This window comes from Olea europaea, chromosome 7, assembly GCF_002742605.1.
Source record: "Olea europaea var. sylvestris chromosome 7, O_europaea_v1, whole genome shotgun sequence".
Lineage (NCBI taxonomy): Eukaryota > Viridiplantae > Streptophyta > Magnoliopsida > Lamiales > Oleaceae > Olea > Olea europaea.
Window position 1 is genome coordinate 5,371,532 of NC_036243.1, and position 17,739 is coordinate 5,389,270.

At 33.1% G+C, this 17,739-nt stretch overlaps 1 protein-coding gene across 1 annotated transcript in view; it reads left to right on the forward strand.

Moving 5' to 3' along the window:
• The first annotated feature begins 418 nt into the window (after nt 1–418).
• The window catches only part of LOC111397804 (glycine-rich cell wall structural protein-like), a 35,636-nt gene continuing 18,315 nt past the window's right edge, over nt 419–17,739 (forward strand). Inside the window, exons 1-2 of the mRNA XM_023024782.1 lie at nt 419–479; nt 1,466–1,655. Coding sequence (XP_022880550.1) covers nt 419–479; nt 1,466–1,655 — 251 coding nt within the window. The remainder of the gene's footprint in view (nt 480–1,465; nt 1,656–17,739) is intronic.

A 17,739-nucleotide genomic window follows, 5' to 3' on the forward strand; every position in this document is an offset into this window, starting at 1 on the left:
TTTATCAATATCAAATGTAACTAAATATTCGAAACATCAAGAAAATGCATTAAACCAAAGTTCAATATTACCCTTTCTAGGCAAAGTAAGGTACAAAATTGTTAAAAACCATACATTTTTAGTTTTTACACAAGTATTTCTTCCCATCACTTTAGAGACATTAGTGACCTTGCTTTAATTGGCTTTCGAGCTCTTTTCCTCCAACTCTCGCCATCCTCCTCATCTTCTACCTCATACTTGATCTCAGATTCTTCATTGTTGATTTGAGAGAATGTGGGGTGTATCATTTCATGTTCTCGCTTGACATTTTTAGGGATGTCAAGACCGTTCTCGCCTCTTTCCTTGTCTCATCGTGGTCCAAAACCTGAATAGTAGTAAAAATCGTACGGATTTGATGTCCAAGATGCCTTCTTAAGCCATGGCATGCGTTGAGAGTCAACCACCACCTTATCTTGTCTCTTCTTTGCTGGAAGAGCCAAGTAGTAGTTCCGCTCGAGATAAGTAGATCATTTTTTAAGAGACTATCGTGCGGTTTTCGTGTTGTGTCTAATTTACCTTCTATAGACGATTTAACAAACAAATTTGGCAAGAGAATTGTGTGTTAATGAACTCCTAACTTTTTTTTAATTATAAATTCTCTAAAAAATTACGTTTTACAAAATTGATTCTAGAAGTACATATAAAATAAATTCTTTTAAAAATAGAAGTTAATGAAAAAAATATATACAGACGTGTTAAATTGAATCTCGTAATCATTGATTCACTCTAGAATTACGAAAATATTTAGTGGATTACGTGTACCTATTGATCAACGATGTGGGTCACTTTTTAAGGGAGTACTATGCAGATCCATGTTATATCTAGATTACCTTCTATGGATAAATTAAGAAACAAATTTGGCAAGAGAACACCTTCTATCCATAAATGAACAAACAGATTCGGCAAGAGAACTTGTGTGTGTTAATGGACTCCCAAAATTTTCATTTTTAGTTATACTTTCTCTAAAAAATTAAATTTTACAAAATTTATTCTAAAAATTTTCATCAAATAAATCTTTTGTAAAAAGTAGAAGTTAATGAAAAAATATATGCAGATGTGTTAAATAGACTCTCGTAATCTTTGACCCACTCTATACTTACAAAAAATAATTAGTGAATTACTTGTATCTATTGATCAATGGCATCGATAATTTTTTAAGAGAGTACCGTGCGGTATCTATGTTATGTTTAATTTACCTTCTATAGATGAATTTACAAACAATTTTGACAGGATAAATTGTAATTTAATGGACTCCTAACTTTTCTTGTTTTTTAATTATACAGTTCCTAAAAAATTACATTTTACGAAATTTATTCTAAAAAATTTACATCAAACAAACCGTTGGATGATATATTTTTGTTGGAGGAGATCATGGGACAGGGTTGGGGTGGTGCTGGTTTAGGTTCGTGATATGAACATGGAGCAGGGAGTGGTGGTGGCGGAGGAGGAGAATGGGTGGTAGTGTGTGGAGGTGGCAGTGGAGGAGATGAAGTGTCGTGTTTTGAATTGACAGAAATGGCATTGAGTTGGAAAGAGTTAACGGGCCAAGTCATATTTCCATCTTCTGCATCTGCATCTGCATCTGCATCTGCATTAAATGAAATGCTGTCCACTCGGTGAGTAATGGACAATAACGGAGTGAAGTTCTGTGGCTACTGGGCTGCTTTGAGAAGTTTGGTGAGTAAGCCATGACACGGTACAAAGTTCAGTCGGCATTTAAACATTTAACTTGTGGCAAAAAATATCATGGTTTAAGACTATGTTTAAAACCTTTGGAATTCCACACTTGATTTCTCCCCATACATACCACAACACGTACCTTACACTAAATGTCATCATCATCACATTGTTGGGACGGGAGTTACACTTTTACATCGCAATTTCTTCCGGTACAATATCACCTCTTAAGAAAAAATTTGTCAGTGTTCTTATGCAAAATCTCTCTCAATGTTTATGTCTATCTTCACTATCTGATCATGGAAATTAAAGATGTCGAGCAGTGGATCTTTGGCTTCCCTGTACACCGTTGCAGGTTTTTTGAGCTCTTTTAAAGCATTCTAGCAATCACTTGCCCTCAATAACCGTTGTTGAATTATCATTATTACATCTAGTGAAGTAAATTGTTTCATAGGCAACTTAACAAATGCAAGATATCGTGATTCTTAGGCAGCTCTACGTATACAAGTCTAAAAGGTTTGATTATCTTTGTTAGATTCTTTTCCAGAAGAACTCTAACTTGCCTATTGTTACGTTTGAAACAAGAACACAATCTCATCGCTGTATTTGCCGATGATATTTTTTATCGGGAGCTGCTCAAAATACTCAAATGTTTTGATCATCTGCATCCAGAGGCCAACTAGGATTCTCGTCCTCAACCAACATCTTGAGTCATCACCTTTCTCTTCGTCCCCATCCCCATCCTCTTCATCAGTGCTATTGGGATCAACATCACCCTTTCAAGCGAACAATCCTCAACAGCAGCTGACTTAGTCCAACCACCTGATCTGGCTTCTTAGGGGTCAATGCAAGAAACTACATTCCTAATTTTCATCCTCATCTTGAGGAACTTTGTTTTTCTTGAGCTGAGTTCTTCTCTTCAGCTTCTAATTAGGATCATCATCAGGCCTTTTTTTTTTTTTTGTCCCTTAGTATATTCCAATTTCACAGTTGACGGCAATAGAAAAGTATTTTTTGGAGAAAGGGGCAAAATTGTCCAATTACTCTAGTTATGTTATGAAAATATTAGAGTTTCTATTTTTTATCAATATCAAATGTAACTATATATAGAAAACATGAAGAACATGCATTAAAGCAAAGTACAATATTGCCCTTATTAGTCAAAGTAAGGGCCATAAAATTATTAAAAACCATACATTTTTAGTTTTTACCCAAGTTTTTCTTCCCGTCACATTACAGACTTTAGTGACCTTACTTTAATTGGCTTTTGGGCTCTTTTCCTCCCACTCTCTCCACCCTTCTCATCTTCTACCTCATACTCGATCTCAAATTCTTCATTGATGATTTGAAAGAATGTGGAAAGTATCATTTCCCTTTCTTGCACAATATTTTTAGGGATGTCAAGACTATTCTCGCCTCTCTTCTTGTCCCATCGCGCTCCATAACCCCGAATACTAGTAAAATTCATAAGGATTTGATGTCCAAGCTACCTTCTTAGCTTGTAGTCCGTGCTGAGAGTCAGCCATTACCTTATCTTGTTTCTTCTTTGCTGGAAGAGCCGAGTTGTAGTTTTGCACATGAGATAATTAGATCATTTTTAAAGAGAGTACTGTGCGATATCCGTGTTATGTCTAATTTACCTTCTATAAATGAATTAACAGACAAATTCAACTAGAGAAATTGTGTGTCAATAGACCCCTAATTTATTTATTTTTTAAACTATACATTCTCTAAAAAATTACATTTAACGAAATTGATTCTATAAAATATCTACATTGTGAAAAGTAGAAGTTAGGCCCTGTTTGATAGGGCCAATTTTCATTTCCCATTTTTCACCTTTTGGCCTGTTTGATTGCAATAATTTTCTTCCTCCCACATATGTGCAATTTCCTTGGTTTTGTGGAAAACTAATTCTCACCAAACCCATGGAAATTGGTTTTCTAGTTTTTTTTCTTGGCAATTGGAACAAATTCTATCCCCAATTGTAACAAATTTTGTCCTTTAGTTGATAATTTCCATGAAAAACAAAGCCAAACAAACACCAAAAGATAGAAAACTTCAAAAATTTTCAAGTAGAAAATTATAGAATCAAACGCATTAATTGACAATTTTCAGGAAAACAAGTTCTAAGCAATTCAATTCCCTGTAATTCATTTTCTTTTCACCCAAATTCCATTCTTGCAATCAAATGGGTCTTTAATAGAAAAAAAAAAAATACAAACATGTTAAATAGAATCTCGTAATCTTTGCTCCAGTCTAGAATTACAAAAATATTTAGTGGAGTACGTATATCTATTGATCAACATCATGGATTATGTTTTAAGAGAGTATTGTGTGGTACCTGTGTTCCATCAAATTTATCTTTTATAGATAAATTAACAAACAAATTCTGCAAGAGAAATTGTGTGCTATTGGACTCATAATTTTTTTTTTTGAGTTATACATTCTCTAAAAAATTATGTTTTACAAAATTTATTCTACAAAAATTTACATCAAACAAATGTTTTGTAAAAAGTTGAACTTAATGAAATAAATATATGCAGATGTGATAAATATAATCTAGTAATCTTTGACCCACTCTAGAATTATGAAAATATTTAGTGAATTACGTGGATTTATTGATCAATGGTGTGGAACAGTTTTTAAAAGAGTATTGCACTATATCCGTGTTATGTCTAATTTACCTTCAGTAGATGAATTAACAAACAAATTCGGCAGGAGAAATTGTGTGTTAATGACTCCTAACTTTTTTTCTTTTGTAATTATACATTCTCTCAAAAATTACATATTACGAAATACATTCTAAAAAATTTACATCAGACAAACACTTTGTAAAAGGTAGAAGTTTTAATAAAAAAAAATACATACTTGTTAAATAGAATATCGCAATCTTTTACCCATTCTAGAATTATGAAAATAATTATTGGATTATAGGCATTTATTGATCAACCATGTGGATCACTTTTTAAGAGAGTACCTTTGTGGAATCTGTGATATGTCTAGTTTACTAGATGAATTAACAAACAAATTCGGTAAGAGAAATTGTGTGTTAATGGACTCCTAACTTTTCTTGTCGAAATACCCATGTGAAAACCTTCAAGATGGGTAATATGTAACTACTGTGAAACTGTTTCAATTGATTATTGACTAGAGTCAAAGTGTTTCAATTTATTACGGATGACATCTGGGATCCAACAAGAAAAAGTCACATAAGTTATCAGAGAATGTTGTTTCTATTTTTACCAATATCAAACGTAACTAAATATTCGAAACATCACGAAAATGCATTAAACGAAAGTACAATATTACCCTTGCTAGTCCAAGTATGGCCACAAAATTATTAAAAACCACACATTTTTAGTTTTTACTCAAGTTTTTTCTTCCTGTCACATTAAAGACTTTAGTGACATTGCTTTAATTGTCTTTCGGGCTATTTTCCTCCTCCAACTCTCGCCACCCTTCTCATCTTATACCACATACTCGATCACAGATTCTTCATTGTTGATTTGAGAGAATGTGGGCTGTATCTTTTCACATTCTTGCTCAGCATTTTTTAGGACGTCAGGACTGTACTCACCTCTCTTGTCTCATCCCAGTCCATATCTGAATAGTAGTAAAAATCATACGGATTTGATGTCCAAGCTGCCTTCTTGGCCCATGGCCTGTGCCAAGAGTCAGGCGTCAACTTATCTCGTTTCTTCTCTGCTGGAAGAGCTGAATTGTAGTTTTGCATTAGAGATAAGCAGATTATTTTTTAAGAGAGCATCGTGCGGTATCCGTGTTATGGCTAATTACCTTCTATAAATGAACTAACAAACAAATTCAACAAGAAAAATAGTGTGTTAATGGACTCCAAACCTATCTTCTTCTTTTTTTAATTGTACTTTCTATAAAAATTAGGTTCTACGAAATTGTTTCAAAAAAAAATATACCTAAAATAAATCCTTTGTAAAAAGTATAAGTTAAAGAAAAAAAAATATAGGGATATGTTAAATGGAATCTAGTAATCTTTGACCCACTCAAGAATTAAGAATATATTTAGTGGATTACGTGCATCTATTGGTCAACGCATCTAATTTACCTTCTGTAGATTTGTTCACAAACAAATTCAGCAAGAGTAATTGTGTGTCAATGGACTCCTATCGTTTCTTGTCAAATTATCCATGTGAAGCCTTTGAGATGTGTGATATGTTATTAATGCGAAACCATTTCAATTGATTATTGACTAGCGTCAAAGAGTTTCAATTTATTACTGACAATGTCTGAGACTCAAGATGAGTAATATGTAATAAACATGAAAGCGACTTAATTAATTGGTGGCAAATCTTGAAAATTCTTTATTGTAACTTTTAGTTTAATTAATTGAATAAGAGAAAGTCACATTAGTTATTGGATATTGGAGTTTCTATTTTTTTTTATCAATATCAAATGTAACAAAATACTCGAAACATCAAGAAAAAACATTAAACTAAAGTACAATATTACCCTTACTAGTCAAAGTGAGGGCCATGAAATTATTAAAAACCACACATTTTTCATTTTTACACATGTTTTTCTTCTTGTCACATTATAGACTTTAATGACATTGCTTTAATTGGTGTTCGGGCTATTTTCCTCCAACTCTCGTCACCCTCCTCATCTTATAGCTCATACTCGATCTTGGATTCTTCGTTGTTGATTTGAGAGAATGTGGGGTGTATCTTTTCACATTCTTGCTCGACATTTTTCGGGACATTAAGAGTGTTCTCGTCTCTCTTCTTGTCCCATCGTGGTCCATAACTGAATTGTAGTAAAAATCATACGGATTTGATATCCAAGCTGCCTTCTTGGCCCCTGGCCTGCACAAAGAGTCAGCCGCCACCTTATCTTGTTTCTTCATTGCTGGAAGAGCCGAATTGTAGTTTTGCACTTGAGATAAGTGGATTATTTTTTAAGAGAGCATTGTATGGTATCTGTGTTATGACTAATTACCTTCTATAGATGAATTAACCAACAATTTTGACAAGAAAAATAGTATGTTAATGGACTCCAAAACTTTCTTATTTAAAAAAAAAAAAAATACTGGCTCTAAACAATTATGTTTTACGAAGTTGTTTTGAAAAAATATACATAAAATAAATCCCTTGTAAAAAGTATAAGGTAATGAGAAAAATATGTATAGGGATGTGTTAAATGGAAACAAGTTTTGAACCACTCTAGTATTATGAAAATATTTACCAGATTACGTGTATGTATTGATCAATTGCGTGGATCACTTTTTAAGAGAATACCGTGTGGTATCCGTGTTATGTCTAATATACCTTTTATAGATTTGTTAACATACAGATTGTGCAAGAGAAATTGTGTGTCAATGTAATCCTAATGTTTCTTGTTGAATTATCCATGTGGAACCTTTGAGATGGGTAATATGTAATTAATGTGAAATTGTTTCAATTGATTATTGACTAGCGTCAAAGCATTTTGATTTATTAGGGACGAGATCTGTGGACCATGATGGGTAATATCTAATAAACATGGAAGTGCCTTAATTAAGTGGTGGCGACTCTTAAAAATCTTGTTATTCATACTTTGAGTTTAATTAATTAAATAAGAGAAAGTCACATTAGTTATCGGATAATGGAGTTTCTATTTTTTTTTATTTTTTTTATCAATATCAAATGTAACTAAAATTTCAAAACATGAAGAAAATGCATTAAATTAAAGTACAATATTACCCTTACTAGTCAAATTAAGTGCCACAATATTATTAAAGACCACACATTTTCAGTTTTTACTCAAGTTTTTCTTCTCGTCACATAAAAGACTTTGGTGACCTTCTTTTAATTGGCTTTCGGCCTCTTTTCTTCCAACTCTGGCTACTGTCTTCATCTTCTATCTTATACTTCATCTCGGATTCTTCATTGTTTATTTGAGAGAATGTGGGATGTATCATTTGACGTTCTTGCTCGATATTTTTAGGGATGTCAAGACTGTTCTTGCCTCTCTTCTTGCCCCATCGTGGTCCAAAACCCGAATACTAGTAAAATTCATGAGGATTTGTTGTCCAAGCTGCCTTCCTAGCCCGTGGCTCTTGTTGAGAGTCAGCCATTACCTTCTCTTGTTTCTTCTTTGGTGGAAGAGCCAAGATGTAGTTTTGCACTTGAGATAAGTGGATTATTTTTTAAGAGAGTACCGTATGGTATTTGGGTTATTTCTACAGATGAATTAACAAACAAATTCAACAAGAGAAATTGTGTGTTAGTAGACTCCTACTTTGTTTAATTTTAATTTCTCTAAAAAAAATTATATTTTACGAAGTTGGTTCTAAAAAAAATATGCATTGTAAAAAGTAGAAGTCAATGAAAAAACGTAGACAGACTTGTTAAATAGAATATCGTAATCTTGGATCCAGTCTAGAATTACAAAAACATTTAGTGGATCACGTATATCTATTGATCAATGGCGTGGATCATGTTGAAAGAGAGTACCGTGCCTGTGTTACGTCCAATTTACCTTATATAGATAAATTAACAAACAAATTCTGCAAGAGAAATTATGCACTACTGGACTTGGAACTTTTTTTTTTTTTTTTTTGAGTTATACATTCTCTAAAAATTAAGCTTTACAAAATTTATTCTAAAAAAATTTACATCAAACAAATATTTTATAAAAAGTTGAAGTTAATGAAATAAATATATGCAGATGTGTTAAATATAATCTCATAATCTTCAACCCACTCTAGAATTACGAAACTATTTAGTGAATTACATGTATTTATTGATCAATGGCATGGATTCTTTTTAAGAGAGTATCGTGCAGTATCCGTGCTATGGCTAATTACCTTCTGTAGATGAATTAAAAGAAAAAAAATTGACAAGAAAAATAGCGTGTTAATGGACTCCTAACCATTTTTTTATTTGTACATTCTCTAAAAAAAATTTTATTTTATGAAATTGTTTCAAAAACATATACATAAAATAAATCCTTTGTAAAAAGTATAAGTTAATGAAAACAAATATATAGGGGAGTGTTAAATGGAATCTAGTAATTTTTGATCCACTTAAGAATTATGAAAGTATTTAGTGGATTATGTGTATCTATTGATCAATTGTGTGGATCACTTTTTATGAGAATACCATGTGGTATCAATGTTATGTCTAATTTACCATCTATAGATTTGTTAACAAACAAATTCGGCAAGAGAAATTGTGCTTCAATGCACTCCTAACATTTCTTGTTGAATTATCCATGTGAAACCTTTGAGATGGGTAATATGTAATCAATGTGAAACCGTTTCAATTGATTATTGACTAGCGTCAAAGAGTTTCAATTTATTACTGAAAACATCCGTGACCCAAGATGGGTAATAGATAATAAACATGAAAGTGCCTTAATTAATGGTGGAAACTCTTAAAAATTGCTTTATTGTAACCTTTTAGTTAATTAATTAAATAAGAAAATGTCACATTAGTTATCGGATAATAGAGTTTCTATTTTTTCTCTATATCAAATGTAACTAAATATTCAAAATATGAAGAAAAAGCATTAAAGAAAAGTACGATATTACCCTTATTAGTCAAAGTAAGGGTGACAAAATTATTAAAACCCAAACATTTTTAGTTATTACACCAGTTTTTCTTCCCGTTACATTACAGACTTTAGAGACCTTACTTAATTGGCTTTCGGGCTCTTTTCCTCCCACTCTCTCTACACTTCTCATCTTCTACCTCATACTCGATCTCGAATTCTTTGTTGTTAATTTGACAAAATGTGGGAAGTGTCATTTCACTTTCTTGCGCAATATTTTTAGGGATGTCAAGACTGTTCTTGCCTCTCTTCTTGCCCCATCACGGTCCAAAACCCCAAATACTAGTAAAATTCATAAAGAATTGATGTCCAAGCTGCCTTCTTAGCCTGTGGCCCATGCTGAGAGTCAGCCATTACCTTGTCTTGTTTCTTCTTTGGTGGAAGTGCTGAGTTGTAGTCTTGCACTAGAGGTAAGTGGATCATTTTTAAAGAGAGCATGTGGTATCCTTGTTATGTCTAATTTATCTTCTACCGATGAATTAACAAACAAATTTGACTAGAGAAATTGTGTGTTAATAGACTTAAAAATTTTTTTAACTGTACATTTTCTAAAAAATTACATTCAACGAAATTGATACTAAAAAATATACATTGTAAAAAGTAGAAGTTAATGAAAAAAATTTACACAGACTTGTTAAATAGAATCTCGTAATCTTTGATCCAGTATAGAATTACAAAAATATTTATAAAAAATTATATTCAACGAAATTGATACTAAAAAATATACATTGTAAAAAGTAGAAGTTAATGAATTTTTTTTTACGCAGACTTGTTAAATAGAATCTCGTAATCTTTGATCCAGTATAGAATTACAAAAATATTTAGTGGATCTGCAAGAGAAATTGTGTGTTACTAGACTCGTAACTTTTTTTTAGTTATATATTCTCTAAAAAAATATGTTTTACAAAAATTAATCTTAAAAAATTTACATCAAACAAATATTTTGTAAAAAGTTGAAGTTAATAAAATAAAAATTTGTAGATGTGTTTAATATAATCTCATAATCTTTGACCCACTCTGGAATTACAAAAATATTTAGTGAATTATGTGTATTTATTGATCAACGGTGTGGATCACTTTTTAAAAGAGTACCGCACGATATCCGTGTTTTGTCTAATTTACGTTCTGTAGATGAATTAACAAACGAATTCAGCAAGATAAATTGTGTGCTAATGGATTCCTAACTTATTTTGTTTTGTAATTATATATTCTCTAAAAATTATATTTTAAGAAATAGATTCTAAAAAAATTTACATAAATAAAACACTTTCTACAAAGTAGAAGTTGATAATATATATATATATATATATATGATCCACTCTAAAATTATGAAAATATTTAGTGGATTACATGTATTTATTGATCAACCGTGAGGATCACTATTTAAGAGAGTACCTTGCGGAATCCGTGTTATGTCTAATTTACCTTCTATAGATGAATTAACAAACAAATTCGGCAAGAGAAATTGTGTGTTAATGGACTCCTTAACTTGTCGAAATACCCATGTGAAAACCTTCGAGATGGGTAATACGTAACGAATATGTAACCGTTTCAATTGATTATTGACTAGTGTCAAAGCATTTCAATTTATTACTGAGGAAATCTGTGACCCAAGATGGGTAATATGTAATAAACACAAAAATGCCTTAAATTAATTTATGGCAACTCTTAAAAATTGTTTTATTGTAACTTTTAGTTTAATTAATTAAATAAGAAAAAGTCACATAAGTTATCAGATAATGTTGTTTCTATTGTTTAACAATATCAAATATAACTGTTAGATTATGTGTTGGCTATTCTGTGAACAAAAGGGTAAAAGTGTAAATGCTCAAAAGTTTGGGGTCAATTTGTCAATTATTAAAGGTTAGGGGTCATTGTGCACATGTGTAAAAGATGAGGGACTCAGTTGCAATTTTGGCAAAGTGTGCTAGGGTTCGAGCTATGAAGTTGGGCAAGATGTGTCATCGAAGTTTCGCTAGCTGTTCGCCAAGTGGTCGCTCGAGCGACAAAAATAGAATGGTCGTCGCTCGCTTCTCGCCCCCACTTCGCTCGAGCGAAACAGCGTGTTACCAATAAAATTCTATTTTTGACATTTCAACCCGACCAGAAATACCAAAAAGAGATATACATGAGAAAAATTGCGCCGATTTTGTAATGTGCTTTCAAGGTATTGAAATTGAAGAAAACTCTCCTACACTTTAACATTCTCATTCAACCCTATATTTGATTTGATCAATTACATGAAAAAGATCAAATCAACATTCATCAAACACCACAACACCATCTTCTAGTACCTTTGTTGATTCTTGGAGATTGAGAAAGGAGATCGGAGTCCCGATCATTAGAGAACAGGCGGTTCTCTTGAATCCACAAGAGGTAGAGAAAATCAAGACTTGAGAATTGGTGTAGCACGCAATCCAGGAGGGCTAGGTGCTGAGAGTTGGTGCAAGATCACACATTCCAGGAAGGGCTTGAGGAAACTGTAGTTAGGATGTCAAAAAAACTAGTGTAGGTTGAGTCTGGCTGATTGTAAGTTTCATTTATGTTTATAGTGGATTCCTATTGGCTTGGGCCCGGAGTTTTACCCACATTGGGACTTTTCCGTCATCAAACAATTGTGTTATTTATCTTTATGTAACTAATTTATGACCGGTATTCAAACAAAGGATAGTAAAGCATGTGAACTGATCTGGACAAATTAATTTTTGTGATATGTTGCAATTATTAATTGATTGACAAAGAAAATTCCGCATAAACACCTATTCACCCCCTTCTAGGCGTTGATTGGGTCGAACTACAATATTTCAATAACTAAATATGCGAAACATCAAGAAAATGCATTAAACGGAAGTACATTATTACCCTTGCTAGTCCAAGTAAGGGCCACAAAATTATTAAAAACCACACATTTATAGTTTTTGCACATGTTTTTCTTCCCGTCCCATAGAGACTATAGTGACATTGCTTTAATTAGCTTTTCCTCCAACTCTCGCCAACCTCCTCATTCTCATCCTCTACCTCATACTCGATCTCAGATTCTTCATTGTTGGTTTGAGAGAATGTGGGGTGTATCATTTCACGTTCTTGCTCGACATTTTTAGGGACGTCAAGTTTGTTATTGCCTTTCTTCATGTCCCATTGTGGTCCAAAACCCGAATAGTAGTAAAAATCATATGGATTTGATGCCCAAGTGCCTTTTTATCCCATGGCCTGCGTTGAGAGATAGCCGCAACCTTATCTTGTTTCTTCTTTTCTGAAAGAGCCGAATTGTGGTTTCACACTTGAGGTAAGTGGATTATTTTTTAAGAGAGAATCGTGCAATATCCGTGTTATGGCTAATTACACGCTATAGATGAATCAACAAACAAATTCGACAAGAAAAATTGTGTGTTAATGGATTCCTAACCTTTCTTCTTTTTTTTTAAATGTACTTTCTCTAAAAAATTTATGTTTTACTAAATTTTTTCGAGAAAACATACGTAAATCAAATCCTTTGTAAAAAGTATAAGTTAATCCAAAAAAAATATAGGGATGCGTTAAATGGAATATAGTAATCTTTGACCGACTCAAGAATTATGAAAATATTTAGTGGATTACGTGTATCTTTGATCAATTGTGTGGATCACTTTTCATGAGAATACCGTGTGGTATCCATGTTATGTCTAATTTTCCTTCTATTGATTTGTTAACAAACAAATTCAGCAAGAGAAATTGTTTGTCAATGGGCTCTTAATGTTTCTTGTTGAATTGTCCATGTGAAACCTTTGAGATGGATAATAAGTAATTAATGTGAAACTGTTTCAATTGATTATTGACTAGCATCAAAGAGTTTCAATTTATTATTGATGGCAGCTGTGACCTAAGACCCTTACTAGTCTAAGTAAGGGCTACAAAATTATTATAAACCACATAACTTTAGTTTACACACATGTTTTTCTTCCTGTCACATTAGAGACTTTAGTAACCTTGCCTTAATTGGCTTTTGGGCTCAATTCCTCCAACTCTCACCAACCTCCTCATCTTCTACCTCATACTCGATCTCGGATTCTTCATTGTTGATTTGAGAGGGGCGTCAATACTGTTTTCACCTCTCTTCATGTCCCATTGTGTTCTAAACCCGAATAGTGTAAAATTCATACGAATTTGACGTCCACGCTGCCTTCTTGTCCAATGGCTTGTATCGAGAATCAGTCGTAACTTATCTTGTTTCTTCTTTGCTGGAAGAGCCGAATTATAGTTTTGCACTTAAGATAAGTGGATTTTTTTTAAGAGAGAATCGTACGATATCCGTGCTATAGCTAATTGATAAGAGTGTAAAATATGATATTTTCCCCTCTTAATTGTTGCATTCGTATGATTATTTGATGTCAAAATGCACTCATTGATCTAGGTCGCAATTTGATGGAAAATGTTGAAATTTGGAAGAAATGAGTAAAAGAGGGCAAAGTGTAAGAAAGTGAAAGTTAAGGGACCAAACTACAAATAATTCATAGATGAGACGGGTGATGGAATGATGATTCAAGAAAGCTAGGAGTCAATTGGGTGTAATTTGAAGTCAAAAGAAGTGAAATATATATGACCATAACATTTTCACAAATCAATTCCCAATTGAAAAAGTTACGCACCGATTTTCAGCCTTTTGTTAAGACCCATTTTTGACATGGAAAATGATCGAATTGGAAGATGACTTCTGAAGCAAAGTTGTAGCCCTTCGTGTTAGCTATTCAACGCAACTGAATCACCTCAATCAAACATTGAGAAGAAAGGTTATGGCAAAAATATTAAAAGCTGTCTGGCGGAGAAAATGGTGACAGCCATGCGGTCGGATGGCTGCCTTCCAAGAACTTTTGGGGCCATTTTGGTTGAACTACGCGGTCGCATGACTTATAATCATGTAGCCGCATGGGTATTTTTCGAAAGTGGAATCCTAGATTCCTATTTTGACGCGGACACTTATGGAAACTTGTTTGGCACACGTTTTTAAGCCCTAATCTCGACCCAGAACGCCATTCTTCCTCTCCAGATCAATTTTCTCTCATCTTGGATGAAGAAACTCCATGGAAGGCTAGAAATCCTTGGTGAAGCAAGGGAGGAACTCGATTGGTATCGATTATTTCAACGTTTCTCATGCTTGTAATATGATTTCAATTGCTAAACAATTCAAGATTTGGATTTCTTATTCTTATAAATATTTTTTGAGATTGGTTTAATAATTATAAGATTATCTGCTACACAACTCACAATGAAAATCCTAGTTTGTTGAACCCTTTAATTAATTTCTCATCTCCCTGTGGAAACGACACCCCAAAGCTATACTACAATCACCGCGTTACACTTGGGTGTAATCACTAATCATCTTCTATAGATGAATTAACAAACAAATTTGACAAGAAAAATAGTGTGTTAATGGACTCCTAATCTTTCTTTTTCTTTTTTTAATGGTACTTTCTCTAAAAAATTATGTTTTACTAAATTGTTTCGAGAAAATATACATAAAATAGATCCTTTGTAAGACGTATAAGTTAATGAATATATATATATATATATATATATATATATATAGGGATGTGTTAATTGGAATCTAGTAACCTTTGACCCACTCAAAAATTATTAAATATTTAGTGGATTGTGTGTATCATTGATCAATCGCGTGGATCACTTTTTAAGAGAATACCATGTGGTATCCATGTTGTGTCTAATTTACCTTCTATACATTTATTAACAAACGAATTCGGTGAAAGAAATTGTGTGTCAATGGACTCCTAACATTTCTTGTCGAATTATCCATGTGAAAGCTTTGAGATGGGTAAGATATAATTAATATGAAACTGTTTCAATTGATTATTGACTAACATCAAAGAGTTTCATTTTATTACTTAGGACAATTGTGACCCAGGACCTTCCTAGTCAAAGTAAGGGCCGTAAAATTGTTATAAAACACACATGTTTAGTTTTTACATATGTTTTTCTTCTTGTCACATTAGAGACTTTAGTGACCTTGCTTTAATTGGCTTTGTGCTCTTTTCCACCAACTCTCACCACCTTCCTCATGTTATACCTCATACTCAATCTCGGATTCTTCATTGTTGGTTTGAGAGAATGTGGGTTGTATCATTTCACATTCTTGCTCAACATTTTTAGGGATGTCAAGACTGTTCTTGCCTCCGTTCTTATTTGTTGCGGTTCAAAACCCGAATAGTAGTAAAAAATCATATGGATTTGATGTTCAAGCTGCCTCCTTTGCCCATGGCCTGTGCTGAGTGTCAATCTCCATGTTATCTTGTTTCTTCTTTGTTGGAAGAGCTGAATTGTGGTTTCGCACTTGAGATAAGTGGATTATTTTTTAAGAGAGTACCATGCAGTATCCATGTTATGGCTAATTTCCTTCTATATATGAATTAACAAACAATTTCAATAGGAAAAATAGTGTGTTATACCTTCTATAGATTTGTTAACATACAAATTCAGCAAGAGATATTGTGTGCCAATGGATTCCTAATGTTTCTTGTCGAATTATCCATGTGAAACCTTTGAGATGAAAAATATGTAATTAATGTGAAACCGTTTCAATTGATTATTGACTAGCTCCAAAGCTTTTTGATTTATTGGTGATGACATCTATGGGTAATATGTAACAAACATGAAGGTGCCTTAATTAATTGGTGGCAACTCCTAAAAACTCTTTATTGTGTCTCTCAGTTTAATTAATTAAATAAGAAAAAGTCACATTAGTTATCAGATAATGGAATTCTAATTTTTATCAATATCAAATGTAACTAAAATCTTGAAACATGAATAAAATGCATTAAATTAAAGTACAATATTACTTTTACTAGTCAAATTAAGGGCCACAAAATTATTAAAGACCACACAATTTTAGTTTTGCCACAAGTTTTTCTTCCCGTCACATAAAAGACTTTAGTGACCTTGTTTTAGTTGACTTTCAGGCTCATTCCCTCCAACTCTCGCTACCCTCTTCATCTTCTACCTCATACCCCATCTCGGATTCTTCATTGTTTATTTGAGAGAATGTGGGATGTATCATTTGACGTTCTTGCTCAACATTTTTGGGTATGTCAAGATTGTTCTTTCTCTCTTCTTGTCCCCAACGTGGTCCAAAACCCTAATACTAGTAAAATTCATAAGGATTTGCTGTCCAAGCTACCTTCTTAGCCAATGCCCCTTGCTCAGAGACAGCCATTACCTCATCTTGTTTCTTCTTTGGTGGAAGAGCCAAGTTGTAGTTTCCCACATGAGATAAGTGGATCATTTTTAAAGAGAGTACCATGCGATATCTGTGTTTTGTCTAATTTGCCTATAGATGAATGATAAGTGTATTTTATACACTTATTTCATACTTAAAATAATGATATTTAAGGGTTCTTTCGACAAAATTATATCCTAAATTCTTGTATTCTACGTTTGATAGGTAAATTTTATAAACAAAAAGAAATTGAAGGAAAGAGGCAAAAATGAGCGAAAAGTGGAAAAATTCAAGTGCAAGGACTACATTGCATTAACTTAAAAGATCGGATGGCTTGAAGGGCAATATAACATTAATTGCTTTGAATTGGATTCCTCAAATATTGTTGCTAGGTTTGGGGGAGAGAATATATAAACACACTTTCACGCAAAAAAAAAGGAGGAAGAAAAGAGGGGGCAGCCAATTTTCTCATATACACACAGACGAGAGCCGATTGGGGGGAATAATTGGACTCCACCTTGGAGTCAATCGTGGCGGCTCCAGTAGCACAGAAAACGAGAGAGGAGAATTGGAGGGGCGACTTGCTGCTGAAATTAATCTGTGGCGGAAAGAGGTTGGCGGGTGAGAGACCATTAAATTGCATCTACCTGGGATTGAGAAAAAGACAAGAATTAAGGCAGCTGTTAGGAGGAAAATTGAATCAAGTTTCGGCTGCCTTACATTCACAGAAATTGAGGCAGTTTGGTTCCTTTGAAAGTCAAGAATTAAGGGCTGTAGGTTGCTAAAATTTTTCATATATACTTACGGAAACCGGAGCTACTTTGGAGAAAAGAGAACACGTTGCCGGCTGCCATAAATATATTATATAATAATCACACGTGAAAGCTGGGAAGAAAGGAATTGGTAGCTGGTTTTGATATATTAACATGCATAATGGTGGCAGATTGGAAAAAATTTTGAGGAGACGGACACACGGCAACACGCAGGAAAGAAAGACGTTAGAAAGAATTTTTGCAAACTATTCATATTCTGTCAATTAAACCGGGTGATGTCTTCCATTAATTTATCTTCTTTCCCTTCCATTATTATGCGTAGTTAAGTTTAATTTAGGGCGAACAATGTAACTTAATTGGATACCTTTATTTCGTAGTATTAAGATTCTAGTACTTTAATTTTTTTATGTGTTGATTTTAATGTCGTGCTTAATGCTTTTAATTACTTGATAACTAATTAGATGATTTGTGAACAATGAT